Source organism: Thunnus thynnus, chromosome 14 (assembly GCF_963924715.1).
Source record: "Thunnus thynnus chromosome 14, fThuThy2.1, whole genome shotgun sequence".
NCBI lineage: Eukaryota > Metazoa > Chordata > Actinopteri > Scombriformes > Scombridae > Thunnus > Thunnus thynnus.
Window position 1 is genome coordinate 14,138,772 of NC_089530.1, and position 22,090 is coordinate 14,160,861.

At 42.3% G+C, this 22,090-nt stretch overlaps 1 protein-coding gene and 1 long non-coding RNA gene across 2 annotated transcripts; one reads left to right on the forward strand and one right to left on the reverse strand.

The window, feature by feature from the left end:
• Nucleotides 1–14,085: 14,085 nt before the first annotated feature.
• Nucleotides 14,086–20,838, forward strand: gdf10a (growth differentiation factor 10a). Its single transcript, XM_067610035.1, has 3 exons — nt 14,086–15,399; nt 17,052–18,220; nt 18,347–20,838. The coding sequence occupies exons 1-3, from the start codon at nt 15,153–15,155 to the stop codon at nt 18,536–18,538; spliced, it is 1,608 nt and encodes a 535-aa protein (XP_067466136.1). The 5' UTR covers nt 14,086–15,152; the 3' UTR covers nt 18,539–20,838.
• On the reverse strand, nt 15,200–16,028 carry LOC137196993 (uncharacterized). The gene is made up of 2 exons (XR_010931340.1): nt 15,598–16,028; nt 15,200–15,326 (listed from the first exon to the last, which is right to left on the reverse strand). It is a non-coding gene; the product is annotated as an uncharacterized lncRNA (long non-coding RNA).
• Nucleotides 20,839–22,090: the final 1,252 nt, after the last annotated feature.

Sequence of the window (22,090 nt, forward strand, 5' to 3'; positions counted from 1 at the left end):
CCCCCCTCCTTTAGCATGTATAACTCTTATTTCTTACAGTAGATCCTACTTAGGAGTGTCCAAGCCTGCAACTGGGATCTTTCCCTCCCTTGTGTATTGTAATGGTGTCGGGGCGATAATGTAAAGTGTTAGCAGCGGGCTGGGTCACTGGCTGCTGTTTTGAGGCCTCTGTGTTCTCTTAGGCCTCTCCTTTCCCAGCTCCTCTCCCCTGAAGCACTGTGGGTGTGTTTAGAGCATGCCCAGCAGGCCGCCCTCAATCACAAAGCCCTCTTCTTCCACAGTCCGAGACTGCCAGCTGGTGAGAGTGGCCAGTGTAAGTGTGTGTGTGTGTGTGTGTGTGTGTGTGTGTGTGTGTGTGTGTTTGGGAGAAACAGAAAATGTCTGTGCTTTAAAAAAAAAAAAAAAAAAAAAGTAACAACTTTATCTACTCCTCCCTGCGCCACTGACCTAACCAGACAGGAAGAGAAAGAAATGAGCAGACTTGGAGAAAGATGCAGGATTTGGATCTCAAGGTGGAATAAATCAACAAGCTGGATTCATTAGACCTAGCACTGCAGGTTTTTTATCTCCTCAGCAGGCAAGCAAGGCTGATAAAGCTCCTCCACTCAGTAGCAACTCCACAGAAGAAAAAAGAACATAAAACACAAAGAAAGAATGAAGTGCTGGCTTTGGGTTTTCAGGAATCCAAATTAACTGTGGGTCATGTCATGTGAGAGCTATGGTAAAGCAAGAAAACGCAGCGACTGAACTACATCACCTTTCTGGAGCACTGGGCAGATCAACCATTCCCATGGGAACTCAAAGGGTCCTGATGACCCGCCCACCATGAAAGCCTTTACCCAAAGACACAAGTTCTCAAGCAGAAGAGCAGAAATAAGATAAAAAAGACGCGGGGGTGTGAAAATGAAGGACACAGTTTGTTGAGGCCAGATGACGTGCTGCAAACCCTCAGGACCTGGCTCAGCTGTATTCTGTGAAGGAGACAATGACAAGTGGTTGATGAGCATCTCGCGCCGATCCAATCCGAGTCCTCAAACAGCACCAGTGGCCACCAAGAGCGATGCATCTGTCATCTGTCATCTTCCTTAAAGTCTCACGATTTAAAAAAAAAAGAATCCACTTCCTTCCTCCCAGGCGTCGTCCAGCGGCCAGGTTTCAGAAGAAAGACATTCTGGTGCTCATCACACACTCCTATGATTATTCACAATGGTACTGGAATGCTGCAGAGGCTGAGAGCTGCTTGAGATGCGGCTGCCGCCAGACTGACAGCAAGAGACACATTTACTGATGCTACAATGTCCAAAAACAATCGGATGACTTCTTTCAGAGCTGTCAAAACTGCTGGTCATGTGCCATGTGGGTTTATAGGGGACACAAGAGGAAGTAGACCCCAGTCTTTTGGCCTTTCACCAAACTTTGCTGCAACACAGCAACCCTGTTCTGCTAATTTCTTCTCTTCCATATTTTCTGTTACTCACTGTCATTTGAATATAATAACTCAGTGAACTGATTGACCCAAATTGCAAAAAGACATATTTTATCACTTTGATCCAGTGTTATCTAGCCTTGCAGATAGATTTAAGTATCTGTCAAGGTTTTGAGATATCCGCCTCTGAGATTTATTCCTCCACTGTAATACAACAGGGGTGAGCACACTTAAGTCTGTGATGCTAATAGCCTTAAAAAAACAACATTAAAAACTTCAACAGCAGTGTCTCTGAGGAATCCGTGTCTCCATCACTCATCGCCCCAATTTTCATTGGGATTGTTTTGGCAGTAGGAGGAAGTTTGAGGGCAGACTGTTCACAATGAGGTCTGTGGATTTCAAAAGATCATGTCTGGAAAGACATGTAACTGTTATACATTACAATTTTTAAATGCTGTCAGCAGCACAATAAAAATTCCATTCACTTCCATTGTATTAAAGTAGAAGGAGAAATCTCATAGATGGATATCTGAAAACCCTGGTAAATACAGTAAAATTATAACTTACCACTTACAAGATACCACTAAGAGTAAGTAAGAATATATGTTTTTTCTGTTTGTTTGTAATTTGCATGAATAAACCCTTTAAAGGACCAGTGTGTAAGATTTATGGGGCTCTATTTGCAGAAATGGAATATAATATTCATAAGTATGATTTATTCAGTGTATAATCACTTGAAAATAAGAATAATTGTGTATTTGTTACCTTGGATGAGCCCTTTATATTTACATAGGGAGCGGGTCCTCTTCCTGCCATGTGTCTACAGTAGCCCAGAACAGAGAAAGCGAAAGGCTCTAGAGAGGGCCTTTCACATTTTTTGTGAATTTCGTGACCACTGTAGGTTCTCCTACATGCTTGAAAAGGAGGGGTTATGGTGAAGAATATTCAGTTGGTTGCAATCTGCAAACTCACTGTTAGATGCCACTAAATTCTACACACTGGTCCTTTAAACACACAATATGTAATTCCTGCTGCTAGGTGTCAATCTCTCTCTCTCAATCAAAACAATAACAAAAGACGGAGAGAATTTGATGATGTTGTGAAGTAGCATGGGATTATGGTAGTTGTTGTTTTCATTGTTAAACAACCAGCTTCTCTGGGTTAGGATTACTTAAGTGTTCATCATTCAGGATGTTTTTACTGGGAGCCAAATTACCCACAGGTTTCCTCCTCTCCAGAACAAACAGACCCACTGATTAAAACAGGTAAAAACACTGAATAAAGCAGTTTCACGTAAAAAATCAGTGTTTCTCCGACGCTGTTCAGCGGACACAGGATGTAAGGAGGGGCAGTTAGCTGAGCTGTTGCTAACGTTTGCTCAGCTTGTTATTCTAAAAATTTAAGATACAAACATTCAGCGGGTTTCTACTGGGAGCCAAATTATCTGCAGAGGTCTCCTCCTCTCCAAAACAAATGTACATGAGGATTAAAACCGGTAAAAACACTGAATAAAGCAGTTTCCAGTAAAAAAAAAAAAAAGTGTCCAACACTGTTAGGCGGACAGAGAACATCCGGGAGGGACTGCTAGCTAAGCTGCTGCTAACGTTTGCTCAGCTTGTTTCTCTGACAACTGAAGATTCAGACGTCCAATGACTAAAATCTGTCATCTGGTTAAAAGATATTAAAACAACCAAGATCTAAAATGTTTGTGTTTGAAAATTGTTGGAAACATTTAGGATAATATAAATACACAACTCAACAAAATATATAACATAGGTCTAATTATTTTTAGACATTTTAATGCAAAATAGTTACATATTATAGCTGTAAATGAATTTAATGCCAGGATAAAAGCCCAGTTTTATTACACAAAGCATTCTATTATATCAGTAAAAATGAACAAAACGTCCAAATGTTGTCAGGTCTGCTGTTTGACTTGTCTGGGAGTCGAACAGCATACGGTAAATGCACATTTACATTTTGGTTCCATGTGGATCAGCTCCCACATTCTGTTTAAGCTGGTTGTTGTGGTCAGCCAAACTGCGGGGCAACTGACTGGATCTTTTTTCAAAGACACTCACGGTGATCTCTGCTATTAGAGCAGACACTTACAGTGCTATTTCAGGAGCAGGCCTCGGGGCCAGAATAACAGTGTTTTATTGTTGTGGATGAAGCTTAAAATTAAACAAGCCACTTTTGAGCTTCAGTGAAACAATTTCAGTGGAACATGGAGAGGCTGATTTAATGAGGTGGATTTGGGTGGATAATAATAGGAACGATATGAATTCTGAACACAAACTGGCTGAACAATGAAATCATAGCCCTTTTGACTCAGGAGCCATACGGAAGCACTTCAGAGAGGATCCTGCTTGGCTACGGTTTCAGTTTTCATTCCCCAAAACCATGATTATTCTTTTGAATTTCACCCCATCAAAACTGCACTCAGACCTCAAGGCACCACGGCAATCCTCCGGGTCTATGATTTGCATTTCAAGATTTATGTGAACACGTTTGAAGATCTCCAGATCAAATGCAATATTAGAACAGTGAACTATTTTTCCGGCTCCATAAAAAAGGAAATAATTACATAAACATAAACAATCCTAATGATATATTGAGTTTTGGTGAGAGACGCAAAGCAGAACATTGGATTTTTTTTTTTTTCACTTCTTGTGCATATAGCCAGTGGCGAGAGGGAATTGGGAGGTCAAGGGCATTCTCACTTCACACTTACAAGAAAGTGAAGGATGGTTTTATTTCCTGTTTATACACTAAATGGATCCACTTTGGCCCATGACCCCAACTGCTGCAAATGTGATTGTTTGAAAAAAGGCTAAATGGCCACATTTATGTTTGCCACTGACGAATACTAATGGTGTTAGTCACTGAGAGGTACATTAACTATATTGATGTGTTTGGCCCACAAGGAAAATTATTTATTAGTTTGTTGAATGCAGCATCTCCCTCCACAGCCTAACAGGGCATCTGTAACTGCTGGTGACCACAGTCCGTTCTTTTGAGACGGAAAGTGAGTTATTGGCCTTTCTCCTGTTTGTCTTTGCCTGTCCAGGTTTGTATTGGCAATGTGGTGACTGAAGAGAAACACAATCAGGCCCAGAGTGCTGCTCTGTGCCCGTCTTTCATCCATCACTTCAAGGGCTTTCTGAATGCAGAGTTCGTACAAGCAATTAATGCTACTGAGCTCCAGCTCAGGGTGCTACTGCTCAGTGTAAAGGCTGCCTTGAGGCGCCGACCAGAGAGGTCACAAAGTACTTCCTATACTGTAACCTCACCCATGTAGTGGAAACAACAAGTAGGCATCAAAGCAGTGTCAAAACAAGATAAAACTTGCTTATTAAGTTCATAAACGCTCCCGGAGCAATTTACTCTTCATAGCGTGTTCCATTTAGCTACTGATTGCACCAAAGCCTCCTTCATACAGCTGAGAAATGTCTCGTGTCCTCAGCAGAGGTGAGGAGTAGTTCAGCCAGAGATTTTCTGTATTTATGGCAAATCCTACTTTATCTTTTTAAAACAGACAATCTTACGAAGGTATTCGACTGCAAACATGTTGCCCAGCAGATCAACTAAAGGCTGGCAAAGTGTTTCCTGTCTAAAGAAGGTAGACTTTACACATTTTTCTCACTGTAAAGTCCCTCTTTTCACCAAGTGTGATGATGGAGATAGGCAGAGAGCAGAGCAAAGTAGCAACGCACGCCAAGCATAGTGTTTTCTTTGGCTCTGGTCAGCATGGGTAACATGGAAGAAAAGTATGCTCTAAGGATATACCATGACATGTTGTACTTTACTTTGTGTTGAACATGTTTTAAAGGCAAAATCAAACAACAAATAGAATTTATTTCATCTGCTCCTTGGGAGTTGCTTTTGACTTGAAATACATGCTGATGGGATATGTGGTGGAAAAAGACGCACAAATGCAAAAGCACATATGCAAAAAGACTTTCACTCAATCACGTTACATGTTTCGTGAAAGCTTTTCACGCCTACTGCCTTCTAAGCATATTAAACTAACATAATCACCTCCACTGGGTTTTGACAACTGCATTTTAAGTAAAAATCAAAATTTGGATGATACAGCACAGGTCTTTTTCTATATTGGCAAAAAAAAGGCTGAAGATAATGTAAAAAGGTGATAGAAGACAAACATGTAAAAGCCAGACTCGGCATCTATTAATCAGGCATCACAACACCTCGTGGCTCCAGAACTCCAGTGCAGTATGGCTCTGTGCCACTGGGCTATAAAGAGAGATGAGATAATCTGGCAATGGTGGAGGTCCACTGTGGAGAGTGCATTGTCTGTGGTGAAGCTAATAAAGTCCAGCCATGCTGTCTGATCCTTGATCCTTGGCCCAGGTCCAGACCAGGCATACTGCTCCTGTCTCTCCACTTATCGTCTCCTCTCTTCCCCCTCCGAACTGTGACAGGAGGGCTTCCAGGAGCAGCTTTGATCAGTGTCTGCCTGTCATTCAGCATTAGTTACCCCAAGAGAGGGGAGTCCTCTCTGGGTCTGGGATGGACCAGAGAAGTGCTGGATCCTGAATGGAAGGTCCCATGGCTGTGAAACAATCAGCTCTGTGTGGTACAGCAGGCGTCTGGGTGTGAGCAGACATACTCTGGTGTGTGCCACATGTCTCACCCCTGACACTGTCACGACCCAATCTGCACTCCCCTTACAGCTTCATCTCTCTAATGCAGGCCCACGACTCTATTGAAAAGGACATGTTGATGAGATCATAAGCTACTGCTGACACTTAGACGCACTCGTTTAACGATGATTTAATTGATATTTAATGAGTTTTCCAGGGCAAACCTCCTAAAAAGAGTGAAAGCATTGAGGTGTACTCATTGCATCCAGAGGGTGAAATGTACAGGTTCACAGTGTTTCAATTCCAGCGAATTAGCTTATTTCCCATTCCATGAGAATCACTCTACTAATGACTTGTTGCTCCAGGCTTATTTAGCTGCCAGTTGTGACATCAGACGTCTCCTATTCGAATCTATCATCTGTCTCTACCTCATGTCTGAGGTAGAGGGGTGTGCAGGAGAAGAAGTCTGCATTAATTTGAGTCTCTTTCAGTCGTACAGTACCGATACCGCCAGACTCATATTGTTCAGATGTGCTCAAGTTGAATGTGAGGATTGTCAGTCTGTGATGGTATGAGAGGTTAAAAAATGGCCTCGGAGGCAGTCACGAGTGTGATCGCACTCACATACATAAACATGCACACACTCAGTACATACACATGTGCTGTAACATCTGACACCGCTTCCCTGCTGCTCCCACCGTGTCAGCAGGGGAAGTCCATTCATTTCAGAAAAATGCCTTGTGAATCAGAAAGACTCCAAACCAAGACTGAGGTTTCAGTTTACATGGAGAATGAACGTTAACAGCTTGTGTCCGCCACATCTGAAACCATTCATAAATAATTTTTATATCTCATATGCAAAGGCTGTGATAAGGCGGACTGGGACCATCGATCATGAAGCGATGTTGGCTGCATTGAACTGTAAAAGGAAGGTAACGTGAAATTTGACATTGTTCATTTTAACCGGGCAGTGGTCAAACGTCTGAGACTTTAGAAGCCAACATCTTGTTCAATACAATCTGTGGGATTCCAACTTGCAGCTCTCTACCGTTCAGTAGCAGTCACACAACTAGCAGACGTATCAGTTATCACATCCCTTTCAGCATTTCCTGTTCACAAACTAAACCTTGAGATTCGTTCAGAGGCAATCTATCATTGAGATTTATGTTTTTGTGTACACCCCCCCCCCCCCCCCCCCCCCTACCCTGATCCTATTTCATTCATATCACATTGCAAAACAGACACACTTCTGAGATTTAAAACTTATTTGGATGGCTTCATTAATAAATTAATTTACCCTTTCTGCCGGTTCTAATGAGGACATTACATCTGGCACTAGCTATCTTATTTCATCAGCTGCATGATCAGACACTCAAACCAACATCACAGAATTCAGTTCACATATCTGCCTGCTTTCTTCAAATTCCCATATTCTAATCAATACATTATGTAATATTTGTAAAATCATTTAATTAAGAGCTGCAACGATTAGTCAATTAATTGATTATTGCCAACTATTAAATTAATTGACAACTATTTTGATAATCAGTCTTCTTGATCTTTTTGAGTCATTTTTTAAGAAAAAAAGTCAACATTCTGTGATTCGAGCTTCTCATACGTGATTTTCTGGTTTCTTTAGTCTTCTATGACAGTAAACGGAATATCTTTGCATTGTTGATTGCTGGTCAGGACAAAACTAGAAATTTGAGGACATCATCTTGGGCTTTGGATCAAACAACTAATCTATGAATGGAGAAAATAATCAACAGATTAATAGATAATGAAAACAGCCCTAGATTCAATTATTATAAGAGCACCTGTGTGGTGCTACAACACATTTTTTCCAAAATATCTAAACTTTCTGTTGAATATGTTGCCAGTGTATAAAAAAAGTTTCCCCCTGTCTTTTAATCTGTCCCAGTCTGCTGCCAGAAAAGGAAGCAATAATGCAGAGAAAGCTGAAGGTTCACCTTGTTTGAAACCAGGAAGTTACAACAAAGGCCCTTCACTGAAATTCATTCAGTCTGCGTTCCTGTGAGATTGGCCACCGCTGCTCTGGCCTTGACCTTACAGCAGGCTTTCTAGGCTTGACAATGTACACTCTCAACCTCTCATACTGTATGCTTATTCTGTCAGCTGCCCCGCCTGTAACACCACCAGAGACAATAGATCCCATTAGACTCGTTGGAAGAAATGTTTGTGCTTGTGTCAACGACTGCCAGAATCATGAAATATCCAACTGATTCAACACGACTTGGAAATATAACAACATGTTTCTTTTTTCTATCTTTACTTTCCTGACTTTCAGTAATCAGTCACTTACAACTACCGGGCTTTCCACTTCCTGAAACCCACGAACATGACATCACCACAGCAACGGTCACGTCCAATTAGAGCCCAGAGAGCGACAGGAGGGCTGAACCCCCACTAATGGGAAATAGATATTGCAGTTATTACTCTGCTAGGAGGGTAAATTTATTGGGAAATATCACACACCGCCTCGCTAAATGATGGAGACAGAAGCAAATTAGAGCAGAGGTCAATCTGACAGATCCATCAAGCTATGAAAAGGCCATATTCCCAACACGTATTACATATCTGCTTTCTTTAGAGAGCCGGAGCACTGGGATAGCAGGCTTTTTTTTTAAGGAACCTTGAGGCCATTACGGTAAAAGTCAGCCCAACAGAAACAAACCCCATATAAATCTCAGCAGGATGTTGTACTGAATGTGTGTGGGCATATCACATTCTGGTAAAACACCCATGCACGAGTGCAAAATTATCACATCCCACTGAAAAAGTACACATCGTCCATTCTTCCCACCTCAGAACTCAAGCTAAAAAACACAAGAAATGTGAAGTGAGGAGGAAGTGACAAATAAGTGCCCTTTGATTTGTTTTACAGTTAAAATACTCGGGCTCATTCCCAAGTGTTTCGTCTATATTTTCTGTCAATATTATGGAACTCGCTGCAATTCCCTCTCGCCAAATAAAACCTCAAGTTTCACTCAAATTTTTGAGTAAAATCTCTAAAAACACGGTGCGGTTTGTGAAGAGGGCCGACCCTTCCGAACTTTGTTTGACACAGTCAGCTACCAAAGGCACAGTCACTCAGGCCCCATTGTGAAATCCGAATAATTAAAGGATTTAGCCAATCAATCTCCCAGCGCAATTTCCTCCATCCTGGCTCCAGCCCGATGGGGTTTAAGGGCAGCCTGTGGAGGTGAAGGTCATGGGCCTATGGGACGTGTTCAGGAAGCAGCAGCACACAGCTCAGCCTGTAATGAATATCACGGACGTCAGAGTAAACACAACACCACCAGTCACACCTCAAATCACACTCTCTCTAGAATATTTTGCATTCCCAGCAAACACAGCACACTCAGTTACTTCAGTGTCTGGGTACAGAGTTGTTCACTCAGTACTGTCTGTAAAAGAAGTCAAACTGGAGGATTTATTGTATGGAGGGGTATCTGAAAAACGTTAGGCCAAATAAATATGAAAAAAATCCATTCAGGGGGGCAATTATAGTTGGCATGGCAATTGGTATTTGCACACAAACACATGCTAACAACATGTGTGGACCACAAAAAAAATAATAAGCTATTAGCCATTAGTCGAGGCACACAGCGCAACATTGATATTTCTGCTGGTGAATAACGTGAGCATTGAGAGATGGAGAGACACAGAACAAAGGCTGCATGTCAGACCTGGGAAAGAACATCAGTCCTGCAAGTGTCTGAAACGTATTCCATTTATTTTCCTTAATCACCGATCAGCCCTCCTGTCAAGTGGTTTGAGCCGTGCTCAGAGAAAATATTCAGTCAGTCAGTGAGATCTTATGCACAATACGTCTCTCTATACCTCGCCACGGGCTGTGAAGACAGAAATGAACCAAAATGAATTGGAATCAGTCAGAAGTCAATTAAACATGAAATAATACTCCCACAGAGGCCTGGTGTACCGTGGGATGTTTTTTCCACACAAAAGTCGGGATGTCACATGAGGTCTTCCAGATTTCGACCTTGATTCAAAACAAGACGTTCCATTCTGCCCTCAAAAGATTGAGATTAGGTGGCCACCTGTGTGTTCAGGAGTCCTCTATCAAAAGCAAAGAGCCAAAGGAGAAAGAAAACCCCAAAACAGAAAACTATTTATTGAGACAAATTCAGAGCAGGAAGGGAAATATTTGGTTAGCTCGGCGGCGAACGGTCGGCGGTGTTGGAGCAGTCCACGGTTGAAGTGGGGGGGAACAGCCGGCCCTTTGTTTGCGAACAGAATGGTGCGCTCCGTGGGGTCACTGCAGGAGGCCCAACATCACAGACACAAGGACACACACACATTCTCCTCCTCTCACACACACGCATGCACGCACGCACACACACACACACGCACACGTTTGCCTGCACACGCATGCACTCACACACAAAAACCATAACATTCCTCTGCTTCTATGAATGTTTTATTAACCATGTGAATGGGTCACAGAGTTACACCCCCTAGCATAACTAGAGTCTCCATAGTCACACACACACACACACACACACACACACTCACATACAAACACGCTCCTGCTCTTTCTCACACTCACACACCTAGCAGGCAGAGTGGATGACATTCACATGGTGGGATTGCTGGTCTTTCATTGCCCTCAGACCTGCATCTCCTTGTTAGGTCAGACTGTGTGAGACTGGCCAAAAACCATGAATCCCCAGTTACAGGCAGTCCGTAATTTAGATCTTTGTATCCTGGTATCAGTCATACTGCTGAAGCAGGGCATTCTGCGCCACAAATATGCATTAAAGGATTAGTTCACCCAATCACCAAAAAAAAAAAATTCCCCACTTACCGCTGGTATGAAGCCATGCAGATAGTTTTGGTTTTATTTGCCGCCTCTGAGCTTTTAGTTGCCACCCCAATACAATGGGATTTAGTTTGTGGTGTTTACATTTAAAATTACAATTACAAAAAACTCAGTAGCAATGTGTCTTTCTAGAGACAATGTACTAGTTTATCTGAATAATCAACAGACGTCACTGTCAACAGTTTTTATTGGAACTACTTTCCTGTCAGTGTTGACAGCATGTTTTGTGAATTAACAGGGACACTCTTTCTGCTCCGTTCCCTTCACTTCCATTCTATTGGGGCAGAAACAGACATCTCAAAACCTGGAAAAATAAAACCAAAGTGATCTGCATTCCTGTAGATACCACCAAAGCTAAATTGAGTGAAATGAACATTTAAAATAATACATTTTGGGTACAATTTGTCTCGTCATCACTGTGGGAATGCAAAGCAAACAGCAGAAATTCATCAAGAAATAAACAGCACGTAACCCCATGAAACCACAACTTGCACGCTTTGTTTTTTTAATGGATTAAACAAATGCTACTATGTTTAATGTGTTAATTAGTGAGATTTAGAAGTGCTAGTGGGCTTAGACTTTACAGAGAACCAGCTGTTTACCCCCTTCTTTCAGTCTTTATGCTAATCTGAGCTAACCGTCTCCTGGCTCAAACATCACACTTAACCGGCAGACATCTTTTTTCTAACTCTCAGCAAGAAAGCAAATCAGCTAATTCCCTAAAATGTCAAACTATTCTTTTAATGAAACGCAGCCAAAAAAAGGAACCCAAACAGAAAAATTTGAACAGAAAACAGCGAAGTGATTTACATGTGGCTGCAGTTTTCACCTTGATGTTTTTGTCTGAATAACAGGATCCTAAAAGTCTTAAAACAGCCTTTAAACTGACATTGACACTTTCAAGTGACCTCTTGCAGTTAAAGTGTGACCTGGTGTTTTGTCCAGCCTGAGGTAAACTGGAAAGTCACTTACATCAGCTGTAAATATCCTGGAGGATACACAACATGCGGACATTTAGCTCAAACTACTCCCTCTTTATTTTTATGACACATGACATTGCCAGTTGGTCCAGCCCCATACGTGCACAGCACTGTTCTTTTTGGACAAAGCATGACAACCTCAGTCACTAGAAGATGACCGGCCAATAGTTGGTCCATAATAAATCCCCTGAGCCCACACACTAACATCTATTAGACCCCACTGCTGAGCCCTGGAACCAGAATGTCTCACCCGATGCCATGCAAAGGTGTTAAACTAGGAGCATTTCCAGAACCAACCATCAGTCCCTTCACCACACACGTGGGCATATTAATTCCTCACACTCCTCCATACCCCCACCGAGAGCAGAACACAACCACTGTTTGGTTTGGATGGCCCTATGAGGAGACCTCCATGTTGAGCAAACTAGAATACACCGCGGCCCTGTAACGCAGCCTGCATAGTCAGATATAACAGGCTTCACACTTCAATGCTGCTGCAGAGATCTATGTGCAGTAGCAAGTCACATCTTACAAAATTCTATATTTATCCAACAATCGTTAAACCACTGAAATGACAAATTACATTCTATCCTGCGAGCCTTGTGTCAGTTAATGTGTTCATACATCAGTGATGCAACAATCCATACTGCATCCATCTGCTGATTTCTGTTTCATGTCTCTTTCAGCTCTACAGTCAACCGATGCAGGCTGTGCATCATGATAGCTGCACTTTCAGCTGTCCGTTTAATATCTTTTCTGATTTTGAAGATCGGATCACATTGCTGCGTGTCCACACTCGGTCTGAAGATGGTTGTGATGCATCTAATGTGGCTGCATTTATTTAAATTAAAATGTGTGGGATTGTGATGCCACCGCGAGCCTGACTACTTCCACATGTGGCTTTGAAGATCCAATAGCAACACGAGTACAATCCGATTTTTCGCGTGTTCTGACCTGTCACTTGATATACCCACATTTCAGATAAAATGAAAGTCATACTGAAATGACACGTGCAACCCTAGCCTTTTATTAGCGCCTACATGCCTGCTGGAGATCTCTTGAGAAACATTTACCACTGGTTTCACTGTCCTGCTGTGTTTATCTTATTAATTCTAGTCGCAGTGATACTGCAGTCCTCACAGTCACGACGGAGAGAGCATTATTGTAGATAATGCCCAACATTAATCTCACGCTGCCCTACATATTCAGGGTTAGAGGTCAAAGCCATTTCATGTTGTCGTCCTCATGCTTGAACTTGTATCAGGCTGTCTCCTCCCCAGGACTATTTATTATGACCTTAATGCCCTGGTTTCAGATATCACTTAGACTCTCCCTCTCTCTCTCTCTCTCTCCCTCTCTGTGCTTACACAGATGTGAGGTGTATTACAATTTTTCAAGTATTTCAGTGTAAACCCACAGCATTTTGTTGAAAAGATGATTCAAGCTACTGTGAAAGATGCCTCTTGTTCCCATATGCTACTTACTGTAGAGAACAAGGGGGTATGCTCCCATGTTGTCATAATCCACCAAGTCCTCCAAATTATGACAAGGGCTTTTTAATGGCATGTTAATAACAGAGAACAACAGTATACTACTGGGCAATTATCATTTGGTTTCGAAATGTATTACTTCCCAAAAAACAACTATAAATCTGTCAACATCTGTTTTGAAAGGCTTTTAATTTACAGAGTGGTGGTTCTCAAATGCCACTCTGAATTCTCACCAGATTTTTCACAGTGTTTTTCAAAGATGACGTTTAACCAAGTTAGAGACAGTATGCATATATTCACATAAATAACCACAACAATTAATCATGTTTTGTTTTTGTCAACAGAATATAACTTGACATGATAGAGGGAAAGACGTAATCTTCATGTGATTGCGTGCCATGACAAAACCGCAGAGCATGCTGCTTCAGCTAACTGCATAATGCTTCTCTGCTATCACACACACATTTTCAAACACATCTCCAGAATAGTCCAGATTTAAGACCTGTCGCTGGTGTGGAACATAGTGAAAAGGAGTATCCTGTGGGGCCCTTGGGGGCCAGAAAGGTACTTAGTAGCCCTGTATGTGTGCTTGCGCATGCATGTGTGTGTGTGTGTGTGTGTGAGTGAGTGTGAAGTGGCAAAGAGTGACCCGAGAGGCCCAGCTAGTTACAGCCTCTCTGCTGGAGACTACCACTTCCACAAAACAAGCATTGTTGGTACAGAGCTCCAGACACCAGAGACACACACTGGAAACAACTCATATGCACGCACACGCATACACACACACTCACATATAAAAATAGACAAAATTGTGGCCAATGGTGAGATTGAAATTGGCAACCCCAGCTGTGTTAATGCAGTGTTTGCTATGAATAAATTTACAGAAAGTCCCTTGCAAAAGTGTTATCTAACATCTCCACCACAGCTTTTCACTACAAAACTTTCTCTCACTCACACACACAGGAACACACACGCAACACGCTGTACAAAATGTGGATCACTGTCACTAACAATAGCCCTTGGGTGGTTCGTCAGACTATTATTGTAGGTGTTTCTATGCTAATTATGTGTGACTGAGAGCATGTCAAAAGCAGTTACTGGAAATAATGTGGGGAGCTGGAAATTGTGAGGTGGAATTACTTTGCTTGCAATAAAAAAAAAAAAAAAGTACAGTGTTGAGTTTCAACAGTGGCTTTGTCTGACCACTGCTAAACAAATGGGTACAACCTATGATCTAAAACGCTGTGCCAAAGCCACTGGATCAATTTTATTACTTCATTGTTGCAAAACAAGATAAGGAACACATCATCATCATTAGTATCATCATCATCATCATCAGAGAGAGGGGGGTGAGGGGGGGGTGTCAGCATCATGACCTCCACCTCTGGCTGTGCGCTTTAAAGAGACCTCGTTGGCTGACAGCAGTATACGTCAGCACCTCTCACCCACTCCACTATAACCCCCCCCCCAAGCCTCTGGTGGTCACACAGACGCAAGTGTAAAAGTAGCAGCTCCAACTGTTGCCCGGACTAACCCATTCAGCATCCACGTCCCACACAGTCTGACACACGGAGGAGTGAGACTGTTCACCGAGCAAGAAGCTGGAAGTGAGAGGAGAGGTGGAACATTTACGCACAGCCTTTTTTAGTCCGGATTTTTTTTTCTTTTTTTTTTTTGGTGCGTCTTTAAAGTCCACATTGGATAGTTTTAGACGTTTTTCTGAACCACTTTCCTCTTGGATTTTGCTTTTGTAATTATTTCAGCACCTAAACTGCATCTCCGACAATGTTTTCCTCGCACCTGCTCCTGTTGCTGTTAAACTGTATCCTGGGTGTTGCATCGGTCAGGAGCATGAAAAGGGGCTCTGGGAGCGCACAGGACAGTAGCTTCTTCCAGTCGTCGTCGGACCCCTTCTCAGATGACCTGGACCAGGACATGGTCTCCCAGCACATGTCCAAACTGTACGAGAAATACAACCAGGAAAACCGCCTTAGAGAGGGAAACACTGTCCGGAGTTATAGAGCCAGCCAAGGTGTGTGAACACATTGATCAACCTGTCTGCAATATTGCTAGAAATCGCCTCCTGCAAAGAAGCTCAGGTGCATTAATTTAGATTTAGTTTTTGGAACTAAAACGACAAAAAAAATCTAGCATTATGTGCCATTAGTGCAGCAGGACATGGATCAGGACACGCAAAGAACAAAAAGTCAGTAGAAGTCAGAAAGCTCACCTGATCCTCTCCATGGATAGTTATTAAAAGTGCAAGAGCTCAGTTGGGCTGCATGGCTCTGCCAGACTCTCTAAATAGGTAGGATTGTTTTGGAACAGTCTGAGAATGCATTTAAATGATTTTGGGACGCTGTGGGCACATTGTGTTTGTGGCAGCAGCTGTGCCCCTTCTGCGCGGTGTCTGATCAATTACCGCAGCCAGACGCGCAATAAGCGCAAGAATGCCTGCGATTCCCTGCGAGCCGAGCAAAGCCCAACTTCAATATATTTAAAACCGCAGCCGCAGTTACGCGCTGCAAATGGTCATTGTCGTGGCTTCTGTGTTCCTGTTGTGGCTACAAGACATGTGTGACTCCACATCCTGGAGTCAAGGGGCTTAAAGCACAGTCGTTCCTCTCCGTCTGAGGCTGTTTTTATAAACACAACTCATAGACATTTATATCCCACATAGTTCTCAGATGGCATATCATAACACGTGTGTATTTTTACTGCAGAGTCTGAGTGTAATTCAAGGAGAGATGTAAGCGAGTTTTCACAACAATGTAAGATCTGTTAAAACAGTTGATTATGTCTTGGTGTCTGGGCAGACAGTGCTGGCTGTATTAGGCTTAAGGGGAAGCTTTAAGAGAAACTGAGGTAAGCATTTCCATATGCAGGCTGAATCCGAGGTAATGTATATCTCTTGAGTCAGTCCATACTTCCGCTGAACTCTTATACAATGAACAATAACTCTGCTGTTGAAGTTAATGTTCATCATGAATATGTAGCTCTCTGCTCGCCCCCTCCACCCCTGCCAGCCAGATCCCCAGAGTCTGCTTCCTCTTAAGGGCACCTTCTGAAATCCTACCAAGGCATGCAGCCATGTACCAGCCACACGGCTCAGTCATGTAACACAGCCTCTAACAAGGAAAGGTGTTTCATTGTACCAATTTGGATTTTAACCACAAGAAAAGTGCTTTTGGTGTAATTTGGCACCTATTTCCAAATCCTTTTTCTTTTCATATGGCACTTTATTATGATTTTTTTTTCATTCCTTTTCATGAAAACAGTTTTTTAACCCAAATTAATGACAAATAGAGTAAAAGTTCAAAAGTCTGAGTTCAATTGAGGTTTCACCAGTCAGCAGTGCTTACATTGGAAAATGCTTTCATCATCTAATGATGCCAAACATTTTTGCCCGTCAGTATGGACCTGTCAAAAAACAACCAAAGAACTGTGGAGCATATAAAACAAATATTGGCTAATTTGTCCATTTAAAAAAGAACATAGAAACACCTGTGAACTACGAAACAGCACAACTGTTTCCATTCAACACATTTTTTATGTCAAAGAGTTTTGGCAAATCTTATAGAAGAAATTTTGTTTTTGAAAACATCACTTTTTGGATGAAGAATGGGTGTCATTGTTGTGTTGTTCACCTGACTGACTGACTTGATTGATTGATTGTCATTGCAGACTCCTCCGACCACAGGCTGGTGTACCAACTAAACCTTACAACCCTGCAGGACTCAGAGGTCATCCTCTCTGCCACATTCCACTTCCTGCTAGATCGGCGCCCTCATCAAAAACCCTGGTTCTGTAAACGCTTCAAGAGCCCGTTCTGTCGTTCCTCACCCATCCACCCTTCTCCGTCCATCAGCCTGCTTCTTCGCTCTGTCTCCTCGGGGTCAGGGGTCAGCTCTGGGTCAATGGGGTCATTCCTGGGCAATGTGACCTTCCACCCCCACAGGAGAGGGGTGTGGCAGATGAAAGATGTGACCCAGGTCATAAAGGAGGCGCGGGACAAGGGTCATCTCCTCGTGTCAGTGGAGTTGGACTTAGGGCAGCAGTACCAGAGGAAACCAGAGGAGGTGCTGTCTGCAGGCAGCCTCCCCTACCTGTTACTCTATGCTAATGACCGTGCCTTGGCAGAGCCCAACAGCGTGGCTACAAGCCTTCAGAGGTATGACCCGTTCCCCGAGGGAGGAGAGCCCTCACATTCCTCACAGTCCTCTCTACTCCTGCACAGACCTAATTCCTCACCAGAGTTGAAAGGACGCGTGAGAAGGGATTCAGCTCTCCCTTCTGACCCCATTCAGAACAACGAGCTGCCCGAGGTGGACTACAGGCCTGATGGATACAGGAAGGATGACCTCTGGGAGAGCACTTGGTACCTGGCACTCAAACCAAAGCTTAAATCAGGAAAGAAGGAGAAGAAGAGAAAAAGCCAGGAGGAAGAGGGAATCGAGCAAGGTAGAGGAGCAAATGATAGAGAAGAACCTGAGGTTCTCAAAGAAGCAGAAAGAACATCAGAGGGGCTCAAATCTGACGACTCAACTGTGAAAAGATTGAAAGACAGTCGCACACTGGCAGTGGACGGACGAAGGCATGAGCGGAGACATGAGGGGAGGGATGGTAAAAAGCATAAGGGCAGCGGTACTCCTCAGTCGCCTGTTCTGAGCTTTGATGAACAAACAATGCGTAAGGCCCGAAGGAGGCAGTGGGGAGACACCCAGCAGAGAGGCTGCTCCAGGAGGAACCTCAGAGTGGATTTTGCAGACATTGGCTGGAGCGAGTGGGTCATAGCACCCAAGGCCTTTGATGCCTACTACTGCGCTGGCACATGTGGATTTCCCATGCCTAAGGTAATAGCACAAGCATCTAAGTCACTCTACATTATCTCATTTGTCTCCAAAATGGCATATTTCTTAGAACAATGTTAACTTTCTATTTTCCCATCTACCTCTACCTCTACTGATACTTTCTCCTAGGTGTCGAGGCCCTCTAACCATGCCACCATCCAGAGCATAGTCCGAGCCGTCGGGATCATCCCCGGGGTTCCTGAGCCCTGTTGTGTTCCAGAGAGGATGAGTCCTCTGGCAGTGCTCTACCAGGATGAATCCAGGAACCCAGTGCTCAAGATTTACCCTAATATGTCCGTCCAGTCCTGCTCCTGCAGATAAGAAGGGGAGGGCAGCAGAGGCAGAGGACAAGGATGGATGTGGAGAGAAACATAAAAACAGGACTAACAGAGACAGAAGTATACCTCTGTTTGTTACGTGGTTTCTTGATACTGAGAAACAGAGTCACTTTGGCCGTTGCTATTCCTGAAGGAACATGGGCTGTAGAGAAATCACTTCCATCTCTTCTGTCCTGCGGCAGCAGACTTGAAGAGACATTGTCTGGCATCTGCCTTAGCAAGAGGAACAGAGTCACACATGTAAAGTCAGCTCCACATGTCTCAGAGGCCCAGTTGTTTTGATTCAGTGTTTGAGGGATTCAGTGGACAGGCACATTTAAGGGATGTTTTCCTTTTATCTCAGAGTGTACTTGTTTTCGCTCACAGTGGATTTGTGTTCACTTTTTCTGTGGACACCAAAGGCAACAAATGAAAGACTTTATCAGTGTGTCATGGGGCAGCTCACATAGTAAAATACAGATGACAGAGATTATAAAACATATTTCCACATTTTTTTTACATGCTGTGTACAGCTGTTCTTGCTTTGAAGCTAACCATACGCCACAGTGTACATACATGCAATGTTGATTTGTTTGCAAGACAGAAACCTTATTGTACATTCTTGCTCTGTATATCTTTAAAAAAGGAAGTATCCAATGAGTTGTAGGGAGCATCTGGATTTCATTTACACCCACGACCCCCCTCATAACACTTCAAGAATGTTATAATGAAACCAGAAATATTTTTTTATTTTGAATGTGAAACTTAGTTGAAATTAATTTGTCATGGTTACTAGGCTATGTATTACTATATTTTAGATGAGATGGTATTTTGTACATGTGTATTGTTTAAATTATGAAAAAGTAGCTGTCTATAAGTTAGAATAAAAAAGTAATTTAATCCAATACTAGAATATTATTGGTTCATACTGTCTCTGTTATTCTTGGTCATTACTGCATATAACACTAGATTCTTGGAGTGTGGGGTGGGGGGCATTTTTGTCAAAACAAACCTAAAAGGGCACCACTGTTCCAAAATAACTTCAGTACAAAGGCAGGAAGGTTCCACTCAAAGATAACCAACATTCCCCTAAAGCCCCTTGACCCGTTATTACCCCCACACCAAAGGCTCGGACGTCTGTTGTCCAGCAAATAATGTGGCCGCCGTGGATTAATGGTTGATGGAGAAGGCAGGCACGCACCAATTAGGACGTCAGCCACTTGAACTTCAAAACATGCTGCGCTTCCCCCTTTTTTACCCATCTGCCCCAGCCAACCCATTTATTTCTAAGTGCAGGATGTTCTCCTCAAAGGACTATTTTTCCAACAGATGTTTGAAGAAAGAAAATACAGATTCTTGTCACTTTTAGTCTCAGGAAGAAGGAGGCGACCCGTGTGCTGCGTAAACAGTGTGTCACACTGACAGTGAAATGACAGAGGGTGCCTTTTGATTATTAACCCATTACTCTGCAATTGTTTCGCCTTGAGCCTGCAAAAGTCGGCACTGATCACCACATCTGTTTACAACAGCTGAATGCTTTGAAGTTTACCAAGACTGGACAGTAATTTTGTCTCAAAGACGGAGACATTTAGTAATCACTTGGGGGACAGAAGATTGAGGTCTTACGCTGTTTATTGCAGTTAAGAATTATAATTTAAGTCTATGGAAAGCTAAAAAAAAACAAAAAACAGAGCAGTGTTCTATCAGCAACCTGCTATAATCTCAAAAAACAAATTGTTTCCCCAATTGTCTGCATTGCTTTCTTCAGTTAGATATAGAACATCAACATTGAATCATAGGGGATCTTTTTTTGGATACAGATAAACAGAAAAGGACCCAAATACCATACTAACTCATCAAGAGCTGGACTTTCCAGATACAGTTGTGTTTATACTACAGCTGATTGAAAGCCCTTGGTGATTTGCATTTACCTAATTAGTTGACTTCTAAAACCAACTGGCTGCACCAGCAATGATTTACATGTTTTTTTAATTATTAAAGGAGGTGGAATACTTACACAAACATGTATTTTGTATTTTATATCTGTAATTAATTTAGATCACTTGTTAGAAATCTGTTTTCACTTTGACATTAAAGTGTCTTTTCCTGCTAATAGGCATAAAAAGCCACATAAAATCCCCTTTGAGTCAATGCTGTTAAACAAGAAAACATGAAGCTGTACTGTATTAACCTAGTAAGTATTGTCCAAACAAATCATCGTGGTATCATTTTAGCATGGCAATAAAAAAATATGATAAATTCTTCTTTACCATTTTAGTATTACAAGAGTTTAATTAAATGGGTGTTTTGTGAAAGGAAAGGTGTATAAGAGACAGCATGCCCTGCAATATTATATACAGTAGTCACTAGACCAACGTGTGCTGCTGTTTTACTCTAATATGTGATGATGAGATGATGAGCAGTATCAAAACACTGAAAAGATTATCTTAAATCCGTGGTTGAGGATGCGGTAAAAGATGTCTGAAACACCAAATGCAGGAATCAGTTTTCCCCAATTTTGAACAAGTGGAAATGTTTGACTAAAAACTTTTTTTTTTTTTTTTTACAAATGCACCATTTCTGGGGTCTAACCCCCATTTAAACTAAGATGATGACTGTAATTAGGGTTATTATAAATCATGTTTACATTAATAGATGTTTCAGCTTCAAAGTAGGCTGGCCCAATTGTAATGACACATCCAGGTTCATTTTTTCCCCTCATTTCCCGACTAATCCCTTTTTTCAGTCGGGACCCACAGTCTGCTATTACAAAGTGAACCCAATGTCAACCGCAATCACAGTCACAGGAGAGTACTTACAATGGTCAAGTCCAGTCGAGAAAACCACAGTAGTCTCGGCTCGCGTTCAGAGCCCAGTATGCCTACAAGCCAAAATGAAACGAGGCAAGCGGGGAAACCAAGAACAATATTTGTTTTTCCACATGATGACCGTTCAATTAAAGGAGAGCAATACAGCCATTATTAGAAAACAGAGGATTTTCTGTGTCTGGGCTGAAATGGCTCTTTCCTCACATGGTTACTGAGCTCAGAGAACTAATAGCTCTGTTCATTAGGAAATAACAATAATAGAGTGACACTGTGCCTCTTAATCACCCATTTAATCATGTAGACCACTGGGTGTCTTATGTAAAAAATCTTATTTTTCCTTTAGAGAGTGAAAAAACATGAAACTGCCAATCCAAAGAATTTAACTTTTGTCCAAACAATCTTAAAGGAATTACAGGCTAAAGTTTTAAAACTCATAGAAACATCATGCTTCATTGTATTTGCTCACATATTTAAATGTTTTGTGTGATGTTTTCCAAAGAAATCTGATATATTTCCAGAAAAGTATTAATGAACTCCCTGAAGGCACCTGTTGATAGATTAATCGGTTTGTGGTAGACGAAGAAACTGGGAGCATAAACTCTCAAGTAAAGGCAGATAACAGCAGTGTGGGTGGGTTTACATCCCTGCTTACATTACAGTGAGAGACTGAACAGGGTCGAGGCTTGACTTTCCCATGAACTTCATGCCTTCTTCCCGCCTCATTTACC

Coding starts and splice junctions, on each gene's coding strand:
- gdf10a (XM_067610035.1), top strand. CDS start 15,153: ATGTTTTCCTCGCACCTGCTCCTGTTGCTGTTAAACTGTATCCTGGGT. Junction 15,400..17,051: donor GAGTTATAGAGCCAGCCAAG/GTGTGTGAACAC, acceptor TTGTCATTGCAG/ACTCCTCCGACCACAGGCTG. Junction 18,221..18,346: donor GTGGATTTCCCATGCCTAAG/GTAATAGCACAA, acceptor ACTTTCTCCTAG/GTGTCGAGGCCCTCTAACCA.